The sequence below is a fragment of the Xenopus tropicalis genome, chromosome 5 (assembly GCF_000004195.4).
Source record: "Xenopus tropicalis strain Nigerian chromosome 5, UCB_Xtro_10.0, whole genome shotgun sequence".
Lineage (NCBI taxonomy): Eukaryota > Metazoa > Chordata > Amphibia > Anura > Pipidae > Xenopus > Xenopus tropicalis.
In genome coordinates this window covers 112,723,793-112,742,051 of record NC_030681.2, presented here as the reverse complement: position 1 = coordinate 112,742,051, position 18,259 = coordinate 112,723,793, and the positions used below count along the sequence as shown (strand labels likewise).

Sequence of the window (18,259 nt, the reverse complement as noted above, 5' to 3'; positions counted from 1 at the left end):
ATTAATGGAAAAGTAGTGTCGAGAAACAAGTTTTTTTTTACCTAGGGAATTATTTTGCCTACACTCTTTCCCTTGTTAGATTAGTTTTGCGTAAAAGGATTGAGGGCACAACAGACCTATTTAAAGACAAGTTATGCCCAGATACACTTTAAATACCAATCATTGTTTTTATTTTTTAGTCCTATATGATTTATACAGAAGCTTAAATAGTGCAGTGTTATTGGTTTCAAAAATGTCAATAGTTTTTTTGCCCTGCCTTTGCCAAGATTTATTTTCTCTTCTAATCTCATAGATAAATCATCTACAGGAATCTCTAAATATGGAGCAAAACTATGGGCATTTGTGCGCACGTTGCACCTAGTCCTTCAGAGCAGTTCTGCCTTATAAATGTAAATATGCCCTTCATTTAAAGGGTAATACATTTTAATGTTTCTTTTAGACTACCATATGAATAAATAAATAAAGGGGTTGGCTCTCAGTAACCAGAGCTTTTGGGACTGTATCTTAATGAAGGCAGCCATGAGCACCAAGACATCCACTTTACAAAATATTGCACATTGGTTTCAGTCATAAGTAAGCACTTATTTTTATGACAGCCTCCCTATAACTAGCGTATTTTTCACCACATCTGACAATTATAGAGACCTGATTTTAGGCATTTGCTCTGGGGCTCCAGCCATAGTTAAGGCTTCTTGGTCACAAATGTAAACTTGTAAGCAACATAATAATAAATAATGTAATCATTATCTTTATCTTTTTAGTCAGGGTTATAAAGAAGGTCATACACTGCATCTCCAACAGACAGTTGGGTGCTACAGAAATCCTGCATTGCCCTGGGCCCCTTTCCACCATTTATGGCCTTGTGTATTGTTCACTTTAAAGGGATACTTTCATGATTTTTATGGTGTACTTTTTATTTTTATAAAATAATTTACTCTAATAAAATAATTTACTCTACCATTTAAAATGTTATTCTTAAACCAACAAATGTATTTGTTTTAGCTGTAAATTGGTGTGTAGGCGGCATTCTCAGTGCATTGTGCCTGAGTCTGAGCTTTCAGAAGGAGCCAGCGCTACACATTAGAACTGCTTTCAGGTAACCTATTGTTTCTCCTATTTCCATGCAACTGGAGGAGTCCCAAGCCGGACTTGGATTTCTTACTATTGAGTGCTATTCTGATATCTATAGGGAGCTGCTATCTTGCTCCCTTCCCATTGTTCTGCTGATTGGCTGCTGGGAGGGGATGATATCACTCCAACTTGCAGCGCAGCAGTAAAGTGTGACTGAAGTTTATCAGAGCACAGGTCATGTGGCTGTAGCACCCTGGGAAATTTCAAAATTAAATATGAAAAAAAAATCAGTATTTTTGAAAAACAGATTTCAATGCAGGATTCTGCTGGAGAAGCTCTATTAACTCTGTTTTGTTTTATTTTTTTGGAAAAAAAATATGTTTTCCCATGACAGTATTCCTTTAAAAAGCTAATTTTTGATTATTTTATTTTTTTGAGATTATTTTTAATATTTTATTATTTTGGGTCATTTACTTGTATCTGATTCAATAGGCAAAATGCAGAAGCATCATGGTACTTTAAGGCACTAAACATAAGGCACTGTGACAGTATTGATGTCAAGTCACTCATACAAAATGCACATCACAAAGGCACAGCATTTAAATACCATACCAAGGGGGTGAGCAATGGGATAGCATGTTTACAAATATGTTTGTATATAATTTTCATTATTCTTCACTGGAAATTCTGTTAAGGAATACAATGAAAATAGATTGCATAGTGTTGTTATTACATAGCGTTTTTAATAGTCATTACAGGCTGAAGAGCACTTTAGTGTTTGGCACCTATGGATATCGACATTCCATGAGAAATAAAAGGCAGCAGTACACACAACCTATAGTTAAAGGCAATGAGACACAAACGTGTGGTAGGATGAAGAGCAGTTGAAATATTTATAGAGGGGAGATTTATTCTTTTCTAAGAGCAGTTTGCTCAAAATAACTTTAAAAAAAACAAATCTCCCCAAACCCAATTTGCTAAAGCAAGAACATAAACCACAAATAATTCAATCATAAATAAATAAGTTGCTTGTATTATAGTTTCACCCACAGACTTTCCACGGGGATCAGACAAAGCAATCTGTGCAGCCCAAGGGCTTGTATCCCCATCTATATTTTTTTCTGAGAATACATATACATGTTGTGTAAAGATCTCTCAGCTTATCTAGAAGCCTTCCATTTCAGAGAATGCTTTGATCTAATCATATTGCTAATGAAAGGTACTGTAAGGGCTCTGGTATACGGGGAGATTAGTCGCCCGTGGCAAAACTCCCTGCTCGCGGGCGACTAATCTCCCCGTGTACCAGAGCCCTAAAAGAGGTTTAGATTATGAGATAAGTCATGGTACATACTATGACATAACAAGACCCCTGTCACTATGCATTCTGATAACTTCTGAACAACCCTAGAATTTGCTGAAGTAGAAGTCTAATGGGTTAATAGAATAACTATAGCAAATTAGGTTTTGTAGCCTACAGCATCCTTTCACATGTTGCTCTCAAAAAGCCATTAGCTGATTGGTTGCTATAGATTACCCCAGCCGGAGCAAACTGTGCAGTGATTACTTCTGATAACTCCTAAGGCTGTTGCTTACAAAAAAGTTATTAATTATATAATTTTATTTGTTTGAACATTTTCTTGCTTTTAAAAAATATATTTCATGGATAGTAAACCTAAGAAGAGGTCATTTAATAGTGTTTGAAATGGCTGGAGTGGATGAAGTACCTCCACCCATAAGTCATAAGCATACCTGAAGTATGAAAGGCCACAGGCTGGGTGTATTTATGCAAGTCACAGAACTCCAAAAGAGATATATATATATATATATATATATATATATATAAAGAAACAGAAAGGAGCACACCCTTCAAGCAGAGGCAAATGCCCTCGGTGCTGGTCAAAAGATTCAATAGATAGACAGAGTACCGCACACATAGGGACTTTGTGAAAAACAAAAAAGATTTATTGAAAAAGATCCAACGTTTCGAGCACCAAACTGTGCTCTTCCCTGAGGAAGAGCACAGTTTGGTGCTCGAAACGTCAGATCTTTTTCAATAAATCTTATTTGTTTTTCACAAAGTCCCTATGTGTGCGGTACTCTATATATATATATATATATATATATATATATATATATATATATATATATAGCTGTATAAGTATGAACAGAACACGTAGTAAAGGAAAAATCTGCCTTTTAACTGGACTGTGCAACCAACCAAACATTTTCTACCTTACAAAGGTCACCCCTTTAAACTATGCTTTGCCAATGCACCCATCAAAATACTGCAGTCCAAAAAGTGGAAGCTATAATGTTAATTTCTGTCACATGCCTGAGAAATGTGTATTATAATATATAATGCACCCCCACTGCTTTATTGCTTCCACTGTATGCAATTGGGAATATACATATTTATGTTGTTGCTTTGAGGGCATTAGAAGACACTTTATTCTGTAAATGAACTTTCACATTATCGCTTGAGACAATTTTGTAGTGTCTAATAATTCAAGAGAAATTTCTAAAAGCTGACTTTATATTTCTGATGGAGGGTCACAAGTTGGATATTCTTGTTTCTCATAACCTTTTTGAACCTGACCCAGTGAGGCATATCTAAACATTGTGGTACATGCTTTCCATTTCATAAATGGCAAATTCCACATATATATATTTTCAGACCATTTATATAATGCATATTGCATCTAATTGCCAAAGTGCTGCTATATAAAACTAAGCATCAGATGTATCTAACACAACACAAGGCAATTTTTAGGTTTTGAAACATCTGCTTGGATAAATTATGGGTTTAAGATGCAGAACTACTTTATAAAAAAAAAAAAGCCTATATTATTAAAATAAGCATTATTTAATAAAAAATACAGTCTTTATATATAAAGGTCAGATATATTCGAATATAAAAATACAATGAAAAATGATAAAGGCCAACTTGGTTTTTGCATCTTATCGTTTTCAACAGTACTGGCTGTAACTACATCTCGGCTCTTCGCTTATTTTTCACCCCAGCTGCCCCATCTTCCTCCTCCTCTTCCTCTTCATAGTTCTCTTCATTTCTTTCTTTGTTCTCTTCTTGTTGTGCATCAGGTTCTCTCTCTGCACCGATCTGTCTTTCCTGTTAACAAGTCAAAACAGAACAGTAATGACATCTTATGTTCTAGGTGTAGTGGCAAATCAGATTTTAAATTGAGAAAAAAATGTACAATGGTCTTTATAGTCTAGTAGAGCAGATGCAGTCAAATTCATGGTAAGTGAGTTTAGTATCCTTAAAGGCTCAGTAACATCAAGAATTGTTTTTTTTAAAGTGGCCACACTCACAAGTAAGCATATGCAAATTGCATGCACGTTTGCTTGTGCTTGAACCTGAGGGTTCATCACAATTTCCTAAAAAGCAATAGCCACCATAAAATCATTACCATGCAACTGAGAAAAAAATAGTAGATGTAAAGATTGTATGGGAAATGTATTATGTGGGTGACATGGTGAGGCTGCCACTAGTCTGCTTAGCATTTTGTTTACACTGAATCGGTCATGATTTTATGGTGCTTTTTATTTCTAAATTACACTGTTTACATAGCAGTGTAAGCAGCCAATAAGTGCATTGTGCCTGAGCCTGAGCTGTCAGAAGTAGCAGTACTGCACAATAGAACTTTCAGAAAAGCTTAAGTTTCTCCTGCTCAGTGTAAGTCACATGATTTCTCCTTGTTGGGTGCTGTTCTTATGTTCACCACTAGATAGGGGCATGGGAGCATGTTTAGCAATGCAAACGATTTCTGAATCTGTTTTGACCTACAATCCTGAAATTTTATTCAGCCCTCAGGAAACCTGCTTTTTGGAAGGGTAAGTGGGTGTGGGGTGTCAGATATCATTGCCTCTAAAAGTTCTTACAGCTTCTCAATTTATCTAATGTATTTTTGGTGCCACTACCCTCTGTCTCTTACTGCATTTAATGTATTTTCAGCGCCATGCCCCTCACTGTATAATGTATTTTGGATCTGGAGTTATTGTTCATAGAAGTCTATGTGCCATTATTTGCAAGTGCATATTGCGTGTATATATCTATATCTATTTTACTGTACAAGCTAATTGAAGCTAATGGAAAATGGGGCAGTTTTTCCATAGTGTATTTTAGCAGGAGAGAAATGCTGAAGCCACCCTATATTATTGGAAGGCAGTACAGGCAGTTTTGCCTGTTTACCCACTCGCTAAAATTCAGGACAGAACCAGCAGTGCTATTAGGCCATGCAGCTCCTAACAGTTTTGGAAGCAGAATCCATCAGCAGAGGTGTCAGTAAGCTTCTATCTCGCTACCTGCCCACTGTTCTGCTAATAGGTTGCTGGGGGTAGGGGGGTGGGGGAAGAAGGAATGGGGATGACAGTAGTCCAACTTGCAGAGCAGTAAAAAGTGATGGAAGTTTGCTAGAGCTGAAGAAGGTCTTCAGTGAAGAATTCTGCTGGAGCAGCACTATTAACGGAGGCATTTAAACAAAAAAAAAAAAAAAAGGTCCAACTTGCAGAGCAGTAAAAAGTGATGGAAGTTTACTAGAGCAGAAGTCATTTGGCTAAGGGCACTTGGGAAACAAAGAACATGTCTAGTCCCAAGTCAGTTGTTTTGCTCTTTTTAAAAAAGGATTTCAGTGCAGAATTCTGCTGGAGCAGCACTATTAAAAAAGTGGCAATGCCATCCCACCAGCTGGAATGTAAATTGCCGGTGGGATGGTATACGCAGCTCCGCAATTTGTCAAAGTCACCTTTAGAGGAAACTTTGGGGCGACTTTGGCAAATCGCGGCGCCGCGTATGCCATCCCACCGGCAATTTACATTCTAGCCAGTGGGATAGTCGCCTGTGACAACGAAGATTTTTCATGCGGCGACTAATCTCTCCGTGTGTCACTGTCCTAAAGAATGGAGAATTACAATAAAATGAAATGAGAAAAGGTTAGTTGTATACTCATATATATGACGGTCCCGTGGGGATTGAAACATGTAGATATTATGTCTGAATAAAGGACTTGATTTGGAGATGTTTATGCCGTGAGTGCTTTCTAAGGATTGTGTGTATATATATATATATATATATATATATATATATATATATATACAAAAACAGTGCGGTACTCTGTCTGTCTATATATATATATATATATATATATATATATATATATGTAATTTGGAACCCATACCTTAAGTCAACTAAAAAAAAAAATCAATAAAATATTAATTAAACCCAGTAGGATTGTTTTTCATCCAATAAAGGATTATTTATATCTTAGTTGGGATCAATTACAAGGTTCTGTTTTATTACTACAGAGAAAAAGGAAATCAAGTTTTAAAATTCTAAATTATTTGATTAAAATGGAGTCTATGGGAGACGGGCATTCCGTATTCGGAGCTTTCTGGATAACGGGTTTCCGGAAAAGGGATCCCATACACATATATATATATATACATACACACACAGGTGTCAGTTTTGCTGAGTTTTGCTGAGTTCTTTAAACAGTGAAATGGACACTGAACAGAACAGACAGCACACTGTCATACTATCAACGCATTTTAACTCTTTGTATAGTATTTGAACCAATGGACTCTCTGTACTTCAGTTTTTTGTCTCCAGCTACAAAGAAAGCAAGATTAGAAGGGAATATTATGTTCCCAAAGAGGCCCCAGACGGGCCCTCACATGCTTATAAAATGATTTATGTGATTTGCCCTACTTATTGAAATAACAGCCGTGCGTGATAACTGGAACATATAAAGCCGCTACGGTTTGCCTTCTGTTCCGGTTTAAATCCTGCCAGTGGTCTCCCTGGAGCCCAGAGGTTTAGATAAGCAATGAAATGGATTTCTGTATTACATTACAATATGCTGCGAGTGTCAGTGCTTAAACAGATAGATTTTATTATTTACAGTAGAGAATAGACTGAGAAACTGGTGGATGTGTCAGTCAGCGTGGGCTTCATGTAAATGCACAAAGGCTGTTGCTAGGAGTGAGCGCGGCCTGAACTGCTACAGATCACTGTAATGCACATGAATATAACACAGTGTTCCCCAGCATGCAGTATTAGTACCACAGGAATAGCAGCATTTGTATTATTCAAGCCTGGGTTAGGACACACTATGAGAATGCTAAACAGACTACATTATTTGCTTTCATACTGTAACAGCCTTACATTTTCCTCATTTTCCCCATACATCTCCTCAGCATTTTGTTCCCTTTTCCTTTCTTCTGTTAAATCTTCTTGGACCTTAACAATATACAGGCAGTTTTGTGAGAATTACAGCAGTTAGTTATAACTCCCGACATTGGCAGTACTACAAATGGCCCGGCAATTAGACTTCTATCATGGCAGTCACCTAAATATCATAGCATATGACTTAAGCATAGTCAATCATTTGCTAAACTACAACTCATATAATCCCTTTATAGTCAGTAGGTTATTATGAGCTAGAGATATGCAGGCTGGACAACTCTGCATGGCCATGGGGAAAAAGTAGGCCCAAGGTCTTTGGGTGTAAATAGTATGATTGGATTTGTAGCTCAACAACAGCTAGAGGGCTGTACATTGTTTATCCCTGAAGTAAATAAGAAAAGAAACACAATTATTACCTAGAATAAAAGTACAAAATATTGGCCAAGGGGCCCTCTGAGCCATTACCTAAAAGCAGCCTTGCAGAGATGGATACAAAGTGGAAAAGCCAAGCAAAGCAGCTTATCAACACAGCAAATCTAAGGAAACAGCCAAATGTGGCTTACCATATATTAGGAAAAGAATAAAATGTTATTGCATCAATGTAATGGGTCACTTGGACACAAGCAAAGCAGTGTTTTACTGAGAGGAATATGCAACAGGGAATTCAATCTCATAAGCAATCAATTCACTTGTCCCCAGTAACCTTAAGTAAAACCATTTGTGGCTCTGCCAGTCGTGAAATTAGTTGCAGTCAACACTTGTACAAATAGTTTTGTCTTCCCCCCTCATTCAGCTTTCTTGAATGGTCAGTCCTTTGCTCAGTCATCCAATGAGAACACATTATATGTCTCCCTTCTTTTTATTTTTAACCCCTTAGGTATCAAAGACAAGAAAAATGAATACCTCCTCCTCTTCTTCTTGGTATTGTTGGTCAATATTGTCTTCTTGCTGATCAGGGTTCCCAGCCATCTTTAAGACAAAAAAGGTAGTATGATTAAAGCAGGTTGAATGAGGAAGGCATCCTGTTCCACATAACAACCAGTCTGTGCGCTCACTGTGGGGGGCATAACACTCAGACGCTAACAGGCAGTACTTTAATGTCGCTGCTGTCGGTTTGTGTGCTTTTGTTTATAATGTCTGCCTGCCACATTTACAGTGGCAGAACACAGCAGGACTTACCAGTGTTCACGGAATGCCAAGCTGCTAGGGGCTTAAAACATAAATTATTTTTCACTGTACGGTTTTAAGGCAGAACAAACAGGAGAATTTTGTAAAAACTAATTATAGTGTCAGGCGGTAAAAAGGTTGTTAGCCATTTGCATTGGAGCTGAAGCAGAACAATTTGTGCTTTATACATGTGTTTCCTGTACTGGCTCAGAAAGCATGATGAAGCTTAGGTGTTCTTACTAAGTGCTGTGTGGAATTCAGTCTTGTGGAGTACTTCTGCCTCCAAGTGACTCCTTGTGGCACTATCATCTGAAATAGGGAGAGCTGCTTACCGCTAAATGCTCCTGGACCTCAGGATGCTCTTGCTGTTGCCTCTGTGCCTCATTCTCATCGGGCAGGTTCTCCTCTCGTTCTTGTTCTGCTTCTTCAAATTCATCTTCCCCTTGGTTATTTGGATCATCAGCTGGATTCACATCTTCTGCAGCAGCCTTCTAGACAGACATTATTTTCTTTATTTGGCTGCTTGCATTAGAATATTTCCTTTTTTCATGCATTAAGTTACGTGGTGGGGAACAATATTTAGTGCATTTATTCCTGTACTAGAGGCTGATGCAAGCTGTATTTGTACCTTGCCCCAGATTAAAAATTTGGCACATGACTGTGAGAGTGCATAAGTGCAGCTCAAAAAGGCACAAGGGAGTCCTTAACTTAATGGCTACCTTTAGCAGGCACAAAGTACAGGCCTCCTTATAGCCTTTTATCCCCAGGCACACCTGCCCTGCATATTCAAGGTGGGGGCATGGCAGGGGAATGTCCAACCCTTGGCCCGTAAGTGCTGCTAGCGCAGCTCAGCCCATACAGTATATAGGTGCTGCCAACTCTGCTCAGCCCATACAATATATAGGTGCTGCCAGCACTGCTTGACCCACAAAATATCTAGGTGCTGCCAGCACTGCCTGGCCCATACAGTATATAGGTGCTGCCAGCACTGCTTGGCCCATACAGTATATAGGTGCTCCCAGCACTGCATACTTAAATGGGTGCAACAACTCATTCGAGAGGCAGCAAGTTCAAAATGCAAAAAAAACAATGTGGAGAAAAGAAACCTGGGTTGTCCAGTATAGAATATTCTGTATGTTTTTTGCTTTATCATTCATAATGTGTTTGCATTCCTATCACTGATAGACTAGCTCCCTCTAACCCTGCCATGAATTATTCTGCCATCCATTCAATCAGTCCATCCATTCTGACAGAATTTTTCTTTTTTACTGCTGGTTATTCTTTTTTTTTTTTTGGCTAAGTCTGGGCAGTGCTGGAGGATGCAATTTGTCTATGCTCTACAGACTCTCAAATGTTATTCTGGCTCTGTCTGCAAAGAGAGGTTCAAGCCCAAAAAATATGCCAACCTCCTATTTAGGGTATTGGCAAGACCACAAACAACCACTGTAATTTGATACAGACTGACTTACAGATTCTTTACATTGCTGTGCAAGAAGATGTAACTGAGATAATGCTAGAAAATTGCCTTAAAATGTAAAACTTTATACCTAGTACCCTTTAAAATATTCTGTCCTGTTAAACACCATAACATTAGAGAGAAAAGAAGCATTTCTTTCTATTAGCCATACCAGCTTGCAGCTCAGTTCATTTTTAAATAACTGAGGGGTTAATGAAGCAGCAGCCAGTCTCAATTCTCTCCACAGGGGGTTGATACGAGGTGGTATATTGTTAGAGTCTGGGCTCTTTTCCAGGTCAGCTTCAAACATTATATGAGCGCATAATTTCCCTAAGGTGAGAACTGCGGCATCCCTAAGCTTATGTACTTGAGAATGAGAAGAGAGAATAAAGAATGTTTACAATGTTCTGCCCTGCGAGCAATATCCAAGCTAGCAGAAAAGAACTTATGAGTCATCATCGATCATCAAACGTCTGATAGGGGAGCGTTTGCAGCTTCAAAAGCCCACAATAAGAATTTCTAACTTTAGAATATATTGTATGTCTTAGGAGACTATAAGGGTATGTAATAAAAGGTGCAAAGTTTGCTAAAGGTCTAATCAGTAGGCAGCATTTACTGGTCATAGCTTACTGCACCTGGTCAAACTGCATCCCTTTTACTACATATGGGGGATTAAGGTACAACATGTAGCAGGGTTCTTTTGTGAAGTATATTTAGTATATACACTTACTTGTTCGCCTAATTTAAAAAATCTGCTTTTCTTTATACAAAAATAATAACTGTTTGTTAAAGAGGTGCTGTACATAATCAATCATATCCACACTTTCCCAATTTACTGTGCAGTCATGCCCACAGCAATGGTCTAGACTCAGTGCATGCTATACAGGTATGGAACCAGGATGCTAGGGTCCATGTGTTTTCCAGATACAGGATCTTTCTATAATTTGGATCTCCATACCTTAAGTCTACTAAAAAATAATTTAAACATTAAATAAATCCAATAGGATTGTTTTGCCTCCAATAAGGATTAATTATGTGTTAGTTGGCATCAAGTACAGGTACTGTTTTATTATTACAGAGAAAAAGTAAATCATTTTTAAATGAAAATTTGAATTATTCTATTAAATTGGAGCCTATAGGGAAAGGCTTTCCTGTAATTCGGAGCTTTGTAGATAAGATAGGATTTCCTGATATTGGTTCCCATACATGTACAGTATATGCATATAAAGCAGTTTCAAGCATACTCTGCAATGCTAGAAGGGGTTCCAGAAAGAAGTAGAAATAATGATTATACTGATGACACATGATCTAATCATGTAAAAAAAACCATGTAACAGCGTACATTCTATTCCAGGTCTCCAAACTGTGATATGGATATCAGCGAATTTTAGGAATATAATATACTTTTTCATTAGCATTCTTTAACATTGGATACGGGCAACTTTACAGTTATCATTAGAATCTCAGCCTGTCAAAGCACTCATAAGTCATCCGGATTCTCTCCGCAAACATTCTGCTTGACTGAGCAGACTGAATCAATCTCTTACAGAGTGCTATTCTCCTCCGTAACAGTCAGTGAAATATTATGAATCGATAGGGGCTATGAGTCAATGGATACAATCGCGCCAGACAAACGCATACCTTACAGAGGAGCAAACTTTCTGACACTGATCAATAAACAAAATTAAAATGCTCCATTAGATGTCTCTACATTGCATACAAGAGTTTCAATCACTATAACATGGTACTGTACTTTGCGAAAGAAGCAATGAAAATAATCTGTATGTTTCCTACAAAAAAACGACTATGCTGTGAAGATTTTCATTAAATTAGATTGGTCAGTGTCAGAAAAAAAAATTGCTATCAATTTATCTCAAATGCCCATGTGTACCTCTTGCCCCTCTCTGCTTTCAGCTTCTTGATCCAAGGCTTGCTCCTCATTCGCATTGTTAGCAGCATCTACGTCTTCTGCCTCATCCTGGTGATTATCTCTTTCATAAGCTAAAATAAAGTAAATATACAAAGACATTGGATCTTGAAATGGATGCTTAGTATCTGCATTGGAAGTTTTGTTTGATGCAGCAAATTATAATTATATTATATATATAAAACATGACTTTTATTACATCATACTGATAAAACAGGCCGGTTTTATCAGTATGATGTAATAAAAGTCATGTTTTATATTTAAAATCCTGGTGTGCACCTTATACTTCTGGATTTGTGGATAATTGGATACACGGAGGTAGCACCTAGGTAATTTGCATTTATATGTTTGGTGTGCTGAAATTCTTTTGGACTGTATATATATATATATATATATCAAACTCAACAGTAGAAAGCACTCACAGCTACAGCATCAATCAGGTCAGTGATTTATTTCAGCATACCATCTACGCGTTTCGATCACCACAGGATCGTCATCAGGATGATAGACAGGAAGTGAAGTGTCAGGTTAAAAACCCGCAGTATCCAATCAGTGTTTATACAACATTAACCCATTCAATAACATGTGCAAAGTGTAATCAAATACCAGGCACTTAAAAAATCCCCATATGATCAAAAATAAAATCATCATCAAACATCTAGACATATTAATACATAAACTAGGACATATCCCATATATATCAATGTGGTAAGCCACATGGCAAAGCTCATAGTGAAATATAATTTTAAAACACATATAAGTCAATCTATCAAGACACATGACAAAGTCACATGTCATGACTAAAAATTGAATTTATAAATATCACCATTAACTTCAATACTCATCTAAACTCATAATAGTGCATAAAATAGGACATATCCCATATATATAAATGCGATAAGCCACATGGCACAACTCATAGTGAAATATAATTTTAAAACACATATGAGTCAATCTATCAAGACACATGACAAAGTCACATGTCATGTCTAGAAATTAAGATGATAAATATCACCATTAACTTTAATGCTCATACACATTAGCTATTACATATTAATAGGGAAAAATAAGTTACCCACCCAAAGTTATAACGTGATAAAAACTAGCGTGTTGTAAAAAGTTATTTCATATTCATAGTGAAATTTAGGAAATGTGAACAGATAAACGGACAAAAATTGTCCAATACTAATAAAAAGCATTTCTTACAATCTTTATAAAGTTAAAAGCAGTCACACTAAAAACATTTAAGGAAGTCACTACATAAAGAGAGTGGATGATCAAAATAGCATCAAATATCTTAAATTAGGATCACGTTAATTAACGGACTTCAAATTACATAAACCAATGCTATCTAAAAAATTGGTCATAAGGCCATCATATAGGAAATACCCAGGGACACAACAGTCAGTTTATATAAAACAAGATAGTGATAACATCTCATTTAATCCCCTAGGGGCAATTGTGTCAAGTCTCCGGATCCATTGGGCCTCCCTCTGCAGCAATAGCTTGGATCTGTCTCCACCCCGTGCAAGGGGGGGGATATGATCAATCAATATTGCTCTCAACATAGGCAGTGAATGTTTGCACTGTACAAAGTGTCGGGCGATATTTATAAATTCAATTTTTAGTCATGACATGTGACTTTGTCATGTGTCTTGATAGATTGACTTATATGTGTTTTAAAATTATATTTCACTATGAGCTTTGCCATGTGGCTTACCACATTGATATATATGGGATATGTCCTAGTTTATGTATTAATATGTCTAGATGTTTGATGATGATTTTATTTTTGATCATATGGGGATTTTTTAAGTGCCTGGTATTTGATTACACTTTGCACATGTTATTGAATGGGTTAATGTTGTATAAACACTGATTGGATACTGCGGGTTTTTAACCTGACACTTCACTTCCTGTCTATCATCCTGATGACGATCCTGTGGTGATCGAAACGCGTAGATGGTATGCTGAAATAAATCACTGACCTGATTGATGCTGTAGCTGTGAGTGCTTTCTACTGTTGAGTTTGATGTATTATTTTTGTCAGCACCCAGCCTGTGCCCGATACTGGTGAGTGCCGATTCTTTGCAAGACTATATATATATATATATATATATAATATACAGTGGCTTGCAAAAGTATTCGGCCCCCTTGAACTTTTTCACATTTTGTCACATTACAGCCACAAACATGAATCAATTTTATTGGAATTCCACGTGAAAGACCAATACAAAGTGGTGTACACGTGAGAAGTGGAACGAAAATCATACAAAATTCCAAACATTTTTTACAAATAAATAACTGCAAAGTGGGGTGTGCGTAATTATTCAGCCCCCTGAGTCAATACTTTGTAGAACCACCTTTTGCTGCAATTACAGCTGCCAGTCTTTTAGGGTATGTCTCTACCAGCTTTGCACATCTAGAGACTGAAATCCTTGCCCATTCTTCTTTGCAAAACAGCTCCAGCTCAGTCAGATTAGATGGACAGCGTTTGTGAACAGCAGTTTTCAGATCTTGCCACAGATTCTCAATTGGATTTAGATCTGGACTTTGACTGGGCCATTCTAACACATGGATATGTTTTGTTTTAAACTATTCCATTGTTGCCCTGGCTTTATGTTTATGGTCGTTGTCCTGCTGGAAGGTGAACCTCCGCCCCAGTCTCAAGTCTTTTGCAGACTCCAAGAGGCTTTCTTGCCCTGTATTTGGCTCCATCCATCTTCCCATTAACTCTGACCAGCTTCCCTGTCCCTGCTGAAGAGAAGCACCCCCAGAGCATGATGCTGCCACCACCATATTTGACAGTGGGGATGGTGTGTTCAGAGTGATGTACAGTGTTAGTTTTCTGCCACACATAGCGTTTTGCATTTTGGCCAAAAAGTTCCATTTTGGTCTCATCTGACCAGAGCACCTTCTTCCACATGTTTGCTGTGTCCCCCATATGGCTTGTGGCAAACTGCAAACGGGACTTCTTATGGTTTTCTGTTAACAATGGATTTCTTCTTGCCACTCTTCCATAAAGGCCAACTTTGTGCAGTGCACGACTAATAGTTGTCCTATGGACAGATTCCCCCACCTGAGCTGTAGATCTCTGCAGCTCCCCCAGAGTCACCATGGGCCTCTTGGCTGGATTTCTGATCAACGCTCTCCTTGTTCGGCCTGTGAGTTTAGGTGGACGGCCTTGTCTTGGTAGGTGGAAAAGTTCAAGGGGGCCGAATACTTTTGCAAGCCACTGTATATTATATATATATATATATATATATATATATATATATATATATATATATATATATAATAATTACGTATCTATATGTATTCCTTTGTACTTTTTTCTGGCACTTTCTATGATTGATACTTTTTTGTATAATTGTTGCGATTTACAACACACTGTGTATGTTAGGCATCGTATATATTGTATTTTAGATCATGCACTGCTTTTTTACTATATATAATTGTTTGGGCTTTAAACTGTCTGTCTATTGTTAGAGTGATGTCACCAGCACTTATTCCTTGTCTGTATTTTCCCGCCGTTTGATGGCTGAGGGTTCAGCCGAAACGTCAGTTCACCATACAATAAAAGATACTTTATTTTGCACATAAGACCTGTGAGAGCGACTTCTTCGTGTTCAACTTCTATATATGTATATATATATATATATATATATATATATATATATATATATATATATATATATATATATTCCTTTGGAGCAATACCTAGACATTTCAAACAACCATTATTTTTTAACCAGTATATCTATTGATATACATATAGAGGAATAGCATTTTTCACAGTGCTGGAATTATATAAAACACTGCCTTCAGCAGTTACATGGGAGCTGTATCCGTCCAGATGAGAAGCCTATTATCTGCATTGTTTGCAACAGCAGTAAGTGAGGTGCAGAAAATGGACTTCTGAATAAAGCATGTTGTTCTGTGCAAATGGTGCAGTTTGTTGAAGTGTTGCAACACTACTGACCCCTGCTATTCAATGTGGGTGAATGATGTGGGAGCAGAGCATGCTTCAGTAAACTGTACTCCGTGGGTATAACTTTAGAAGTTTGTAGCATTCAAGTCAACAGAGGAAACATTAGCTATAGCATTCTGTGGAAAGAAAGACATCGGCTGCCAATTCCAACTTTATGTTCTTTTTAAAGTGATACTGACACTTTTCTATAACAAATAGGAACATCTAACTATTGCTAAAAATAAAGGGCCACAATCTTCACAAAACTGTGCCTGAGCCACCCCTAGCCCAGATGTACTCTCAGACAGCAATGAGGCATCAATCGGAGTTGGTGTGACTATTCCATAGGGTGATGTACAAAATGTTGTAAATAGTACTCCAGATTATGCAAGGAAGGTGCCGAGCCCAGGATGGGTGACAGAATTGGCTCTCTGCAATCAGGCAACTTAATTTTAGTTGAAGTGTCAAGAATGGTAATTACCACTGGGTTGGAGGTATAAAGATTCAGCTCTTTATTAGAAGCAATACTGACACGTTCATACTGACGTACTAATTACTGAATGTATGTAATTACTATAAGCAGCTAGCAGTCTCACTATAAGCAGCTAGCACAAACTCAACATGGCTCAGATGTGTGTTTGTAATGCTTACTTTACATTTAAGGGCCACAGAAAAAAAGACCTCAGACTCAGGAACTTCATCGCCTACACCACAACCAGAAGGACCATCTCTCCATTTATTAATATTAGAGATAAAGCAGACCAGGCAAGCTCTAGAAGCCAATGTAGATTCCATGGTTAATGAATTAAAAACAGACATATTACTCCTCGAGAAGGATCTGCAGTCCCTACAAGAGTGTATGAGAGAAGTTGAAGGCAGAGTAGGAACAATGAGCATCATACAGAGCTTCTCCCTAACAATATCAGAGAACTGAAGCAACAGTTGGAAAAGTACTGAGCCAAAGCTGACTACACCTTGAGGGCAGAAAAAGACACAAAAGTTTATTTGAAAACCTCCCAAATGTAAACAGGGTGCAGAAAACTTTGCAACTTGTGCCTACTAGAGCACCTGCAACTAGGGAGTCTTACTAAGACATGGAACCTAGCAAATGTGTTATTAATAACCTGAAGTCAGTCATACACAAACGCCACGTTGTGATGATCTTCTTTTGCCCCAGCCCAGTGCATGCATAATAATTTGAAAAAGCCAGCTTTTTGCTTAAAATTTGACTTTTCATACTACTGCACATCCAAAGACGGAAAAAAATAAAATGATCCCTATGTGGTGCTCTACAGCAGTACGCTGGGCCAGTGCAGTTTTCAAATAACAGAAGCACAGGCCTGGGGTATCAAGTGATTATAATCACTGGGGGGTGCCTAGCATTAAGCCCCCCCCCCCAGTGAATATTGCTTTACTTCTCCTTTAAAGAAACTGTATCTAGAGGGACTTTTTCTCCCTTTGACCATCTGAAAGCAAATATGGACCCACCTCAGTTAGCACATTATCAAGACTTAATCCAGAAACAATTTTGAACTCCATTTTTACCCATGGCCCAAAAGAAGATGATCAGCAATGGATCCACCTTAAAACTAACACTCAGGCTAATGATATATGCCTAACATTAACGATCTGCAGAAAAAACTTAACATTGGCGGGAAGAAACCACAAAGTACTCTCCCTCTCCCCCCAACGTGTTATAAGTGTATATACTGTTCACATTGTAAAAACAAATAAAAACTACATTTAGTAAAGCCAATTTCCCTGTTTGACCTACAGGAGTTTGCTAGTTCATTGCTGTCTGAGAATCTGCTAGTGTACTGTGCACACACAAATAAAAAAAAATAAAAAAAAAAGTATCTTGCCCCCAAAAACATGTGCTGATCAACAAATACTAACATTCAGTGGTGTTTATAAGTCAACGGAAAGTAACAAAGCAAGAAAATACCTGCTTCCTCCTGCTGTATAGGTTGCTCTTCTTCTCCTTGTACAATATCATGGTCAGCATTCTCGTACTCTGCCTGCTTCCTAAGATGTAAAACAAAAACATGATATTAAAAGAATGGATTTACTGTGTAATTGCTTAGTTTAAAGGGATTTAACATACAAACTATGTCAAATTTAGGAGTGGCTGCCACAAAAAAGGATTACCTCTAGTAATATGGTGTAGATTTACTGAGAACAAAACACCAAAAAAATCAACAGAAAGTGGTGCTGTGAAATCAACAGAAGGAAGAATTAAGGAAAACAAGAAAAGTCACAAATGTGCATTCTGCAGCTACTCATCAATTGGCACCCCTGGTTCTCACATAGTTAGGTCTACAATGCCCAGCATCTTTTTCCAGCCAGCACAAACACCAGCTTCTTTAGAAAACTGAAATTGAACTTAATAATGGTAAATTATTTGTAATAAAATCACAATAACTAAGGTAAGCTCAGGTGAATTAAAAAGGCAAAATTGTGCTCAAG

At 37.5% G+C, this 18,259-nt stretch overlaps 1 protein-coding gene across 6 annotated transcripts in view; it reads right to left on the bottom strand.

The window, feature by feature from the left end:
• Positions 1-3,653: 3,653 nt before the first annotated feature.
• Positions 3,654-18,259, bottom strand: part of golim4 (golgi integral membrane protein 4) — a 67,305-nt gene continuing 52,699 nt past the window's right edge. For 2 of the 6 annotated variants that reach the window (XM_031901810.1, XM_031901814.1), the window contains 6 exons: positions 17,739-17,818; positions 11,788-11,897; positions 8,773-8,931; positions 8,177-8,242; positions 7,253-7,327; positions 3,654-4,198 (listed from right to left, as the gene is read on the bottom strand). In XM_031901810.1, coding sequence (XP_031757670.1) covers positions 4,058-4,198; positions 7,253-7,327; positions 8,177-8,242; positions 8,773-8,931; positions 11,788-11,897; positions 17,739-17,818 — 631 coding nt within the window. In that variant the 3' untranslated portion in view covers positions 3,654-4,057. 6 annotated transcript variants of the gene reach the window in all.